General features: G+C 44.3%; 1 protein-coding gene across 1 annotated transcript in view; it reads left to right on the top strand.

The window, feature by feature from the left end:
• syn2b (synapsin IIb) overlaps nt 1-13,356 on the top strand; it is a 666,583-nt gene that overhangs the window by 636,209 nt on the left and 17,018 nt on the right. The window contains exons 10-11 of the mRNA XM_086001759.1: nt 549-698; nt 2,199-2,265. Coding sequence (XP_085857885.1) covers nt 549-698; nt 2,199-2,265 — 217 coding nt within the window. The remainder of the gene's footprint in view (nt 1-548; nt 699-2,198; nt 2,266-13,356) is intronic.

Genomic DNA, 13,356 nt, shown 5'->3' with positions numbered 1-13,356 from the left:
AATGGTAGCTTTTATACCACTTTTGCAGCTGTCAACTATTCACAGCAATGCAGCGTCATTGAGAACCCGACACACTTACCTGATGTGATCCCCGAGCGCTGGGAACCTCGTGAAAAACATGGAAAAATCATTAGGACTTGGTAAAATGCTGTTTAAATACCTTTAAGCAGCTTCTTAAGTATCTCAATTGCCTGACCCGCCGCTTAGTGCTGGGTCTGCAAACCGCAGGCAGAGCCAGCACTTGGGAGATTAACAAGGAGGCGAGTTCCGAGCAGACTTCCGCCCCGCTGTCAATCACTGCCATTTTGACAGCGGACCCGCCTCCAAACCCGCCCTCTGAGCGCCGGCAAAATTCAGCCCTAAGTGAGAATATAAATGAGAGCAGCAGAATTACAGACTGACGCTGGTCTGGTTTTTGCTTATATCAGACAGCTTTAGATTAAGTCATCCAATGTTTTGAAATCAATTATGTTGTTTCACCAGCGTTTGTGATGGTATGAAGCACTTTCTCACCAGCACAACAGGTACACATTTATGATCTTTTACAGGTCATGGACTGTACAATGCCATTGATTGGGGAGCACCAGGCAGAAGACAGAGAACTTCTAACTGAACTGGTTTTAGCCAAAATGAACCAACTGATACCAAGAACACCTATTCCGTCACTTCAGAGACCTACTGCCACGCAGCAACCACAGGCAAGCAAAGCAGAAAGAAATATTAACTTATCTAATGTGCTTGTCTTTTTTTTATTGCATATATTTAAAGTGCAGGACATGGGAGACCTAAATCTTTCAGTAATATTTGTTACTATGGAAGTACAGGAAACTTTCTGGTATCCGGCACGGATGGGACCAACGTGGTGCCGGTTCAGCAACAATTCCGGATAACCAAACGCTATAGTGAAAGATACGGACCTTAGAGCTCCGTATGAAGCAACAAACCCTGTTGCTTAGCAACAGCTTCAGAAGAACGTCCATAAGTTGCAAGCGTCTCTGTAGCTTAGCAACAGCTACAGCCAAACCCTTGCCTTCCTCAATTTGTTGCTGTGCAAGTAATAAAAGTTATAAAAGTTAGCTGAAACCGACTCCTGAATTTTGCCGGTTAACCAACATTTCCGGTTATTTAGGGGCTGGTTAATCGAAAGTTTCCTGTAACATGTTGCTGTTATACTATAAGACGTCAGTAAATAAGTTCAGCACCTTGATGTAATCTAACTACCGTTTACCTTCCTTATAAAGCAATCAGGTACAATATTATCCTGGCTACTAGACTACTGGTCATTCAATCCTAATGTTTCCTTTGATCATTCAAGAAAAGGACTGGAATCAAGAAGCAGAATTCTTTGTAACAGTAATATTGTTATACAGTATGTGCAGCAGCAGCTAAATTTTCCATTAGTGGCCAAGCTTTATAAAATATCTTTCATAATGCCATTCTGACCTACAGCAGCAGAATTTCCCATTTAAACGAAACTATCAGTAGCATGAGCATTTTAAATGCAGCTGACGGTAGCATCCTCCTATGAATTGCAGCCAGCACCAGTATATGACATGCAAACTGTGCTGGCAACATCATTTTGGCATTTAAAATAGAAGAAGCTTGACTGAGAGTGGCCCTGCTATCGTTATTCATCTCCTAGTGTGGCTTATTACCCTCACTTAACACCTCATGTGGCCTAAGATGGTCCCAATTGTTTTCATGTACTGTTCAACAGCTCGTCACGGTGATGGGGGTGAGGAGTAGTGGATTAAAACAAAGACACTAGAACCAAAATAGACCTTATATGTGAAAACAAAATCTCCTATGGTGAATTGTTTGCTTTTTTTCCTCAAATCCAAGGTTTGAATAGTTATTTTCAAGCTACTACTTTAATAATTAAATGCACCAATCATAAACAAGCCACCCTTGTCGGAAGTATTTCATTCATAAAAAGAAAGGCTTGCATTCATGTAGCGCCTTTCATGACCACCGGACATCCCAAAGCGCTTTACAGCCAATGAAGTACTTTTCTGGAGTGTAGTTACTGTTGTAATGTAGGAAATAATCATAACCAATAAGCAGTTGGTGAACACGTTCGGCAGTATCTTTGAGTGGCTATTGGTGGCACATCAGAACTTCCTTGACCAATTCTACCAATGTAAATAGATTCTATCTAAATACCAGACCGATTTTGAATTCAATCTTTTCTATTGCAGAGTGGAAGTTTGAAGGAGGCACAGACACAGCCAGGCTCATTTCCTCAGCAGCGACCACCACCACAAGGTTGTTTACAGTATATTCTCGACTGTAATGGCGTTGCAGTAGGACCAAAACAAGTCCAGGCTTCCTAAAAAAAAATAAGAGGATGGTGATTTTTAGCTAAAAGAGAAAAGTTTTCCGTGCAATTTTTGGCAGTGTTTCAGTGCTGACCTGGACTGTGTTTTTCTATGCAGTGTCAACTGTACTGTCTGATGTTTATTTGTCAATGTTTGTGCTCGTAATTGATGGCTATGTTTTACTGTACATTCTGTGACCTTGGGACTGCAGTTTAAGCCACGGTGTTGTAAACAGTACACACAATTGTGCCTATACAGAGTCCAGTGCTGCTGTACTTCATTCAATAGCTAGATATGGTGTTTCAAAGTATTTTATGTTGTGAGGTGAATGGTTTCAGAGTTAATCCTTTGCTTTTACTACGTGCTACTTGTTGTTCTGCATGGGAATTAAATGGAACAGGTAAAGATCATTTTAAAAACTTAAACTTTATATTAATTTATGAGTTAATTCTTAGCAATTTTTTTATTTTTGTGTCAATGAGCCATTACTTTTAGTCTTCCAACTTTTTTTCTTAGTTCCTGTAATAAGTAAGGTAACTATCTGTCTATCACTCCCACAATTATGACATTTTAGTTTAATGAATCAATTTAGTTTTGGAATGCTTTACAGAAATGTTAGAGAGTAATTTGAGCAAAGGATGACACCAACAGCTCAAAAGAGGCATTACAAGGCAATATTAACCTTAGGTGAATTTTATATAATCTTATACTTCTTTGATTAGTGCCGTTTTCTTAAGTTGCCAATTCTCACCTCTCTCCGCCTCTCCTAAAAATGATAACTCTTTGCTGAGATATGGTTCCACGGATCTAGGCACCCTTCAGTATCATGCCCAAGTGGCCAATATTCGCATTTGAACCTTGTTATTATAGTTGCCAAGCTATTTGGCTGTATGAAGCACCCCAATCAAGTCCTGCCATTGCCCAATTACTGCACATGGTCACTTCCAGCTGACGTTCCCCTCCCTAGACTAGGGGCATTGATAGCAATTATAGCACCTCTACCACCTGCCTGTAGTCAACTAACTCAGCACAGACTGGGGATTGAACCCTCAGCCTTCCTGGGATTAACATTTTTATACATTTATTTATTGAGGATGTTTAAATTCATGCTGCTTGTGAATTTTTAACAAAAGGTCCAGTGGATTATAGCAAAAATCAGAGAATTTAATTTTCTGAATATAAAATGTAACTGTAATATTAAGTCAAAGGCAACTGATAACGATTTAATAAATAAAATTGCCAATTTAAGCCAGCATTCAACGCAGCAGCAAAGATAATTTGTAAATTGTTGAACCATCTATATAACAAGTTAAAAGTTACATGAATAAAATTGAGCCTTATTTAAAATTACTCTTTACAAATATATTTTCTAAACTTTTCCCTAACTATAGGAAACTTACCCTGTCAACAATTTTTTAATTTTTAGGCCATTTTATTTATGTAATTTGCAAATGAAAGGGCTATGAAGAAGGTAATTCTTCACTAATGAGCCAATAAATGTCATGCCCATGTCGGGTTACAAACAGTTTGGTTTTGACTTTATGGGCTGGAAATTGCGGTCGGAGGCTTCCCGCGGGCAAACGGCTCCGAACCGCAAGTAAACTCTGCACCTACCTGGTGCCTCCGTACCTTCGAAGACTCGCACTCCTGGGCCTGCAGGCGTAGGCCTGTGTAAAGGCCCACGTATCCTGGGGGCGCAGGCGGTTTGCAAGTGTCCCTGCGATCACGTGGGCCGGCCCAACCAATCACAAAGGGGGATCCCCATTATGCTTATGGGGATCTCATTTACGTACGGAATCCCCAGAAGCTTAACAGGAATCCCCTAAAAGACACACTTTCACAGCACTTAAATAAAAATAAATCATCCCATGGTCAAAATTAATTAAAATACAATTTAATTAAGCATTTAAAACAAAAATTTAATTTTTTGACAAATAAATGTAAACATTTTTCCAGGGGCCAAAAAACCAAGCTGAAACTTGACAGATCACAAGTTCCGGGTTTTCGCGCATGCGCAGCACATGCGGTAACCCAGAACTTGTGGGGCATTTAGCATACGCGGTCATAGGCCCCGGAAAATCCCGGCCATTCAGAAAACTTATATAATACACATTTGATTATCAATTACAGTATTCCAAAATTTAAAACAGTTAAATGTGCAGGGACGACACACAATTAGGAAGGTGGAATATGCAATTTGTGCAAAAATTAAAAAGAGCTGATAAGCCAAAAATTATGCAGATCTTGCTCAGGAGTGAACTACACTGTTAGCTGCTGTTTATACCACAGGTGAAAGCTTAGATTCCTCAACTAGTACTAGATTTATTAATAGAACTTGACATCTTGATTTAGGTCACTAAAGCTTTAGTCATTTGATGTTCGAATCCCAACTAGATGTTCTGCGTTAAAACTTCTATTTTAATTAAAAATATGCGTATTTTCCTGATGTCTCATTATATTGCTAGGAGTGCCCTGGCATTTTAGCATCAGGATTTATAGCACCACATTAAAAACACCATGGGCCATATTTTCCTCTATGCAAAAATGGGGTTGCATACCCTATTTTCCCACAGATTTTTGAAACCTGCAAAAAACTGAATCTGATGCTAAGTAGATTGCTAAGAAATTGAATAGGTTTCTTTACAAATAATGGTATTTTATAAAGACAAATAAAGTTTTTATTCCTCATAGATCATGCTAAAATGAATGCAGTCGCACTACAAATTATATGTGTGGCTTTCATAGATGTTACCTCAACAAGATATGCAGCATAACAATTCCCAGAAGTTGACACTTGTGAAAACACAATTGTTTTCATCTGCATTAATTCTCTGGAACAGGGGTATCTAACCTTTCAGGGGGGCGAATCTACATGGCACAAACATTGAATGGACTGCGCACAATCAGAACAATTTGGAGACAGGCAGAATCGTGATCAAACACGGTGTGCCACACATTAGCTTTTTTTTTGTACTAAAACATTTGCACATTAATTTAAGAAACATCTGCAAAATCCAAGCCCTTGTACTTTCAAAATCCAAGCCCCCCATGCAAAAAACTAAACTGCCCTGCACACAGAGGATCCAAGCCCCCTCCCATACACCAAAAATCAAATCCTCCATTCGCAAACAATCCAAGACCTCATGCTAACAATCCAGCCCCCATATGCTACCCCTTCATAAATTCAAAATCCAAGCCCCTGTGCAATAAAAATCTAACGACCCATACACCAAAAATTCATCCCTTCTATATTATAAATTTAGCATCCTACACAAAAAATCCACCTTTCATAAAATAAAAATGTAACCCTCATACATTAAAATCCTAACTCCCCACCAAACACTGACATAATGGCCAGGAAATTTGATACCGCTGGAAAATGGGCGAGGGCACCACGATGTGAGATATGCCCGTACCCATTCAAAAAGGGCAGGCACCGTGTCAACTTCGTGCTGCCTGCTAATTACCATGATTGTAGCGCACAGCCTAGCACTGAAAGCACTGCTGACAGGCTGTGCGCACAGCAGCGTGCCAAAGTTTGCGCTGCTGGAGCGAGGCTAGCCTTACCTAAAGCTAGCCTGCTCCTCTTCAAGGCAGTCTGCAGCTCTAAAGCTGAGCTGCAGGCTGCAGCTAAAAAAAATTAAATTGCTTCGGCACTAGGCAGTCCGCACCTCTTAAAGATGAGTTGCCTTCTGCTGATCAAAAAGGCTAAAAGTGCTTCAGCACTAACTCAAATGGCTAAACAGGCCAGGGAAAGAGCACCCAGGATCTCGGATGCAGCACTCGAGCTTTGTGCAGGGGGTCAACACTGGAAGAGAGGTCCTCTACCCACAAGGGGCCAGAAGGCCCTCCAGAAAGAAGGGGACCAGATTGCCGAGATAGTCACTGCCAGCAGTGTCACCCCCAGGACCTGGCTCCAGTGCCCAAAGAAGTTTCATGACCTCAGACGAGTGGTCAAGGTCAGTGAATGCATCTTCAAAAGCCATCTCCTACCAACTGCACCACTAGCCTCACACACTGCTCAATGCACGACCCCCACCCCCATCACTCACCTACCAACAATCTCTAACAATAAAAAGGCACACCTCACATTCATAGTTTCACCTCACTCCCTTGGAGGAGACGGTGCTGGCCATTCTTGGCATGGGTATGGCTGGGCCCTTGGCCAGCAGCGGGGCTGAAAGAATACAAGATGCGGGTAGCCTCATATGTTATCCTCCTTCTCACATCCCACTACCCCCTCATCCCACAATATTTTCTGATTTACAAGCTGCACATGGTGTAAGCATGCACCTCTTGCTTTTCTCCCCTCCCCTCACCACAACCCTGCCCTTCTGCCTTCCTCATTTCAGACACACAAGAAATCCAGCCTGCCCAGTCAGTGGTTGACCAAGAAGGAGAGTGAAGAAGAAGAAGAAAAAGAAGAAGAAACACCGTCACTTGATTTCACACTCCCAGCCACCAGCTCCTCGAGGGCATCCTGCAAGGCCATTTGCAGTGTCCCCCATTGAAAGTCAGCAACCTTCCACCAGCCATGCTGTAGCCACTGGGGTAGCACTGCGTAACATCACTAGGATAGGCAAAGGCACACGTAAGACAGTCACTAAGGGAATGCACAAGGGTGATTCATTGATTTTTTGTGATGTAATATTGGATGCATATATGGATAAAGTTGGATTGGAAAGTTTGCTTTGTGGTAGCTTTTATTTCAGCATTGTGACCAAGAAGATGCTGTGATGGTCAGTAACAGAGGGAAGATAAGGTGTGGGACAAATGTTTAAAGGGGAATTGGGGTTGTGGTCACTGCTAGTGCAGGCAGATGATTCGATCCCAGATATCCCGGTCAGAAAGGGGCTGTCTGGGTTGTCTCCTTCCTTCTGCTTCCTCCTCTTCTGCTTTTTCCTCTTCTGCTTCCTCCTCTTCTGCTTCCTCCTCTTCCTCCTCCCTCTGCGAGCAGCTTGTCCCCTTTGCTGCCTCTGCTCCATCTTGATGTGGGGACTGTAACTAGAGCCCCCAGGACTGTGAGCAAGCGGTGTTCTTGGAGTCCAGCAGCACTCCCCGCATCCCCTTCACACTAGCAACTTTTTAAATGTATTACACCAAGCCGCTACTCCAACAAAATGTAAAGAAACCAGTCCAAAAGCAAAAATCTAAACTTACTTGAAAGTAGTGTGTATTCCTTTAAGGAGCGATGGCAGCAGTTCCGTTCTACTGCTGCATCCACATTCTTCCATGCGTGGTTTGGAGAGGGTGTTATTAAGAGTGGCAACGTGCGTCAGTTCAGGTGTTGCTTGCTGATTGACATCACGATCTGGATCATTTAAATATGGGAAGTGAGCGCAGGCAACGGTAACACTGCTGACCTGCCCAAAAGCGGGCAGAAGTGAGGCGGCCACCATTTTTTCTTCCAAACTTGCCTTAATGGCCGGCGCTAATGCCTCCAATTTCCCGGCCTATACCTTTTTGATCCTCTTCTCACCATTGTCTGCTACTCCCTGACCAGCTCCAACACCACTTTCTCCTTTTGCTGCCTTTGATGACATCTCTGCTACCCCCAGTGCTGCTACCACCAGTGCTGCTATCACCAGTGCTGCTCCCCCCAGTGCTGCTACCACCAGTGCTGCTCCTCCTACTGCTGCTCCCCCCAGTGCTGCTCCTCCCACTGCTGCTCCCCCCAGTGCTGCTCCTCCCAGTGCTGCTCCCCCCAGTGCTGCTCCCACCAGTGCTGCTACCACCACTGCTGCTCCCCCCAGTGCTGCTCCCCCCAGTGCAGCTCCCCCCAGTGCTGCTACCACCACTGCTGCTCCCCCCAGTGCTGCTCCTCCCACTGCTGCTCCCCCCAGTACTGCTCCCCCCAGTGCTGCTACCACCACTGCTGCTCCCCCCAGTGCTGCTCCCCCCAGTGCAGCTCCCCCCAGTGCTGCTACCACCACTGCTGCTCCCCCCAGTGCTGCTACCACCACTGCTGCTCCCCCCGTGCTGCTACCACCAGTGCTGCTCCCCCCAGTGCAGCTCCCCCCAGTGCTGCTACCACCACTGCTGCTCCCCCCAGTGCTGCTACCACCAGTGCTGCTCCCCCCAGTGCTGCTACCACCACTGCTGCTCCCCCCAGTGCTGCTACCACCAGTGCTGCTCCCCCCAGTGCAGCTACCACCAGTGCTGCTCCCCCCAGTGCTGCTCCCCCCAGTGCTGCTAGCACCAGTGCTGCTCCCCCCCAGTGCTGCTCCCCCCAGTGCTGCTACCACCAGTGCTGCTCCCCCCAGTGCTGCTCCCCCCGGTGCTGCTCCCCCCAGTGCTGCAACCACCAGTGCTGCTCCCCCCAGTGCTGCTAGCACCAGTGCTGCTACCATCAGTGCTGCTCCCCCCAGTGCTGCTCCCCCCAGTGCTGCTCCCCCCAGTGCTGCTACCACCAGTGCTGCTCCCCCCCAGTGCTGCTCCCCACAGTGCTGCTAGCATCAGTGCTGCTCCCCCCAGTGCTGCTACCACCAGTGCTGCTCCCCCCAGTGCTGCTCCCCCCAGTGCTGCTACCACCAGTGCTGCTCCCCCCAGTGCTGCTCCCCCCAGTGCTGCTACCACCAGTGCTGCTACCACCAGTGCTGCTCCCCCCAGTGCTGCAACCACCAGTGCTGCTCCCCCTAGTGCTGCTACCACCAGTGCTGCTCCCCCCAGTGCTGCTACCATCAGTGATGCTCCCCCCAGTGCTGCTCCCCCCAGTGCTGCTACCACCAGTGCTGCTCCCCCCAGTGCTGCTACCACCAGTGCTGCTCCCCCCAGTGCTGCAACCACCAGTGCTGCTCCCCCTAGTGCTGCTACCACCAGTGCTGCTCCCCCCAGTGCTGCCTTGCCACTCCCACTGCAATCACCACCCTTTGACCCTCAAGCTGCACCAATCACCAATGTATCATCCATGTCCACTGCCATCCAGGAAGTCCCTTGTGATGTGAACAATGTGGAAGCTCCAGTCTATTTAAACTTCCTGGGCCCGGAAAACTGGTAAAATATGATTACCATCACTGTAGGATATATGAAGGTACATTTGTGTTCCCAGTGCAGAGGAGCACACACTGAGAACTCCTACTGCAATATTGGGCATGGAGAATTGCACACACATTTAAATGGACAGAAAATCAGGTTGGCTGTACAATGGGTGCACAATCGTCCACACCCAATATCCGATATGGGGTCCCAGCATGCACTGCTCTAAGCTATAAATGTGAAAATGTATCCCTGCACTTGCTTTGGCCAAACACACTACAGTCCACAGGATACAGAGCACTGAAGCAAGAACACTGCTGGCATTTATCCTATCCATATTGCTCATTTGCAATGCAAAGTTCCAGATGTATAACTGCAAAGCTCATCTACTGAAGACATGTCCTGGAAAGCAGTGTTTCAACTGTGTATCCAATTTTACAGGCTTGACTAGACTGACGTGTCCCAACTTCAACTTCAGTGATCCATAGAAAAAGAAATAAGGAAAGTTAACCAAAAGCTCAAGCAGTTTTATATTCAAACAACCCCCTCCTAAAGAAAATCTATATAGCAGTTTTTATCTTCTTCATCAATAATACTTGTATGTAAGACAAGAGGGATGTTTTAAATATTATAGAAAAAAGTAAAACACAATTTTGAAACCCCTCATTGGCTAAACCTATATTTGCTGCAGTATTTTGTTAGAAACATGGCCATCACTCCATCAATGAAAAATTAAATATTTTACTTTATTTTAATGTGGTGAGTGCTCTAAGCAGTAAACTGTCACTTTTGTTCTCCACTAAGTATCACCAGTTTCTGAGCTATTCAATTATAAATCTGGATATTATGCATTTCTATAAAAGAACCATACAACAAAAACAACTTACATTTATATAGCGCATTTAATGTAGCAAAACATCCCAAGGTGCTTAACAAGAGCGATATCAATAAAAACATTATTGGCACTGAACCACAGAAGAAGATATGAGGACAGATGACCAAAAGCTTGGCCAAAGAGGTAGGTTTTAAGGAGTGTCTTAAAGGGGGGGAGAGTTTTAGGGAAGGAATTCCAGAGCTTAGGTCCTAGGCAGCTGAAAGCACAGCCGCCAATGGTGGCGCGATTACAATCGGGGATGCACAAGAGGCTAGAATTGGAGGAGCGTAGAGATCTTGCAGGCTTGTAGGGCTGGAGGAGGTTACAGAGATAGGGAGGGGTGAGGCTATGAAGGGATTTTGAAAACAAGGATGAGGATTTTAAAATTGAGGCGCTGTTGGACCGGGAGCCGGTCAGCAAGCAATGGGGTGATGGGTGAACGAGACTTGGAGTGAGTTAAGATATGGGCAGCAGAGTTTTGGATGAGCTCAAGTTTATGCAGTATGGAAGATGGGAGGCTGTGCAATAGAGCATTGGAATAGTCAAGTCTAGAGGTGACAAATGCATGGATGAGGGTTTCAGCAGCAGATGAGCTGTCGGGGCGATGTTACGGAGGTAGAAGCAGGCAGTCTTGGTGATGGAGCGGATATGTGGTCGGAAACTCGTCTCGGGGTCAAACACAACAGCAAGGTTGTGAACGGTCTGGCTCAGCTTCAGACAGTTGCCAGGGATGGTAATGGTGGTCAGGGAATGTGACGGGGACCAAAGACAATGGCTTCAGTCTTCCCAATTTTTAGTTGGAGGAAATTTCTACCCTTTCAATATTGGATGGCAGACAAGCAGTATGACAAATCAGAGACAGTGGAGGGGTCCAGAGAGGTGGCAGTGAGCCAGCGTTGCGTGTCATCAGCGTATATGTGGAACCTGATGCTGTGCTTTCGAATGATATCACCGAGGGGCAGCATGTAGATGAAAAATAGAAGGGGCCCAAGGATAGACCCTTGGGGGACTCCAGAGGTAACGGTGCGGGAGTGGGAAGAGAAACCATTGCAGGTGACTCTCTGGCTATGGTTCGATAGGAGAGGCGTTGGAGGAGGAGGGTGTTGTCAACTGTGTCAAAGGCTGCAGATAGATCGAGAAGAATGAGGTGGGATAGTTTATCATGGTCGCAGTCACAAAGAATGTAATTTGTGACATTCCAATAGGACTGAGGAAATGACAGTAGGCTGTTAGCTTTTCTGGCTTGTCGCCTGTATATGAACGATAGTCTCCATGGCCACAGGAACTGAATAACCTAGAGGCCTAAAGCAGATGAAAACAATTGTATATTTTTCAAATGCCCATTTCTGTAAAATTGTTATGTTCTACACTATGTTGATATAACTTTTATTACGCTGCTCTCTGAAAGCTGTGGTGATTCTTTGAAATCTTGGTGTTCATTAAGCTAATCTGGATTTCAATACTCACTTTTTGATTTTATTGCCACACCCACATAATTGTGTAAAAGTTTCTCACGACTGGCTTTTAATAAGGCCTAAATAAACAGAAAGCTCGGGGTGGGGGGTACGTGGTTTTCACTCATTTCTTCGAACCTATTTTAGGATGGAAATACTATTATGAGTAGTAGTACGAACAGTCCATTACTACTTTCTGCCAGTGTTATGCCCCTATTTACACATATCTATATTTTATAACAGTTAACATACAGATGAAAATACAGGTCTTATGATTTATAATGGTCCAAAATTTGCTGTCAAAATAGCAGCAAGGTTAATAGCGCTCGCCATTATTTATGCGCAAATGTCACAGCAACTTCAGGCGAGGGCGGATGCGCGATTAAATGCAGAAATCAAAAGGTTGCTGTCGAATATGCAATTAACTCTCCACCGTTAGCTTTGCGAAAATGGCATTTCGCTGTCTCGCTCCCCATTCAAACGCATTGAGCAGCATGAAGTTGCTGTACTTTCACGGTCGATACGAGGTAAACTCACCACAGAAAGTTAAGTCAAGTTATTTCAACGTGGTAAGTGTTAATTACTGATAGTCAACCTCTCTGGCACTCAAAATTAACTATTACAAATGTGGAATCTCATTCCTTCAGGTTTTAATTGTTCTTGGAGAATTTGTTTAAAAAAAGTAATTACATTTTTATTACTTTTTCTTTCTATCTCTTTTTTCTCTCTCTTTTAATCCAATCTTTCTTTCCCTCTCTATTTCTTTTTCTGTACCTGATCTGACATTGAATTCACCCACTCTATTTTACACTTCCTTCTCAGTCTTGCGCTGTTAATTTCACAATCCTTCAATCTGATTGGTTAAGGAGATACACAGTTGCACGCTCTATTCACTCAGATCCCAGATGTCCTGTAGAGGGCGCCGTGCTGTTTCCATCTCACCCTTCCAGCAACTTGCAGGGCAAAGTTTCGTCGACATTAAGCATGCAAGGGCAAGTCTAAGTAACAGCAGGTGCCATTCCTTGCCCTGCCACAGCAGATTTTGGCCCATTTTTGCTAAAATGAATGGATGGAATATCATGGGGAGCATGCTTGCAATTTGCTAATATGTGCTCCCGGCGGGTGAAGCACCTGACCAGGAGCATGTATTCCCAAAATCGTCTTGAAATGTGTACACAAAAATGTCATAATGTGGTGGTGTGTGACTGAGGAATAGCCTGTTATTGCTAAAAATTTTGAAAAACTGTCTCTGGCCCATTATTAAAAATTAAATGGGTGTGCTTCTGAACTCATGTTATAATCATTTGCATGTAATTCTGCAGTTGTCCTAATCATATGAAGTAGATATGGTTGACCTTGTGCATTGCTTTAGGAGAGACATTTGTTGAGATAAAGTACAGTGTTGTGGCTAAAAGAAACATAAATGGCTTAATATTTTAATTCCTGGAGGACACTGAATTACACAGCCAGAAATAAACATTCCTACTAAAAATGCGTTCGGAACTGCATGCAAGCATGCTATATGCAAAGTCTAATGTTACAGTTGAGGTCATAACAAAATGTGTTCAGTTGTTTGTAAAAGTCTCTCTTATTTTTTTATTATAACTGTATTTGGTTTAAAAATGCTCAGGTTTTACTGCAGTATTTTACATAATGTGGCTACACACTTGTACAGCTTGATGTGCAATAAAAACACAAAAGGTAGACGGGTCTTCATGATATAATTTTTACACAT

This window comes from Somniosus microcephalus, chromosome 11 (genome assembly GCF_052327205.1).
Source record: "Somniosus microcephalus isolate GS21.2 chromosome 11, FLI_Smic_1.0, whole genome shotgun sequence".
Lineage (NCBI taxonomy): Eukaryota > Metazoa > Chordata > Chondrichthyes > Squaliformes > Somniosidae > Somniosus > Somniosus microcephalus.
The sequence above is the reverse complement of the archived record's forward strand: the minus strand, read 5'-3'. Positions and strand labels throughout refer to the sequence as shown.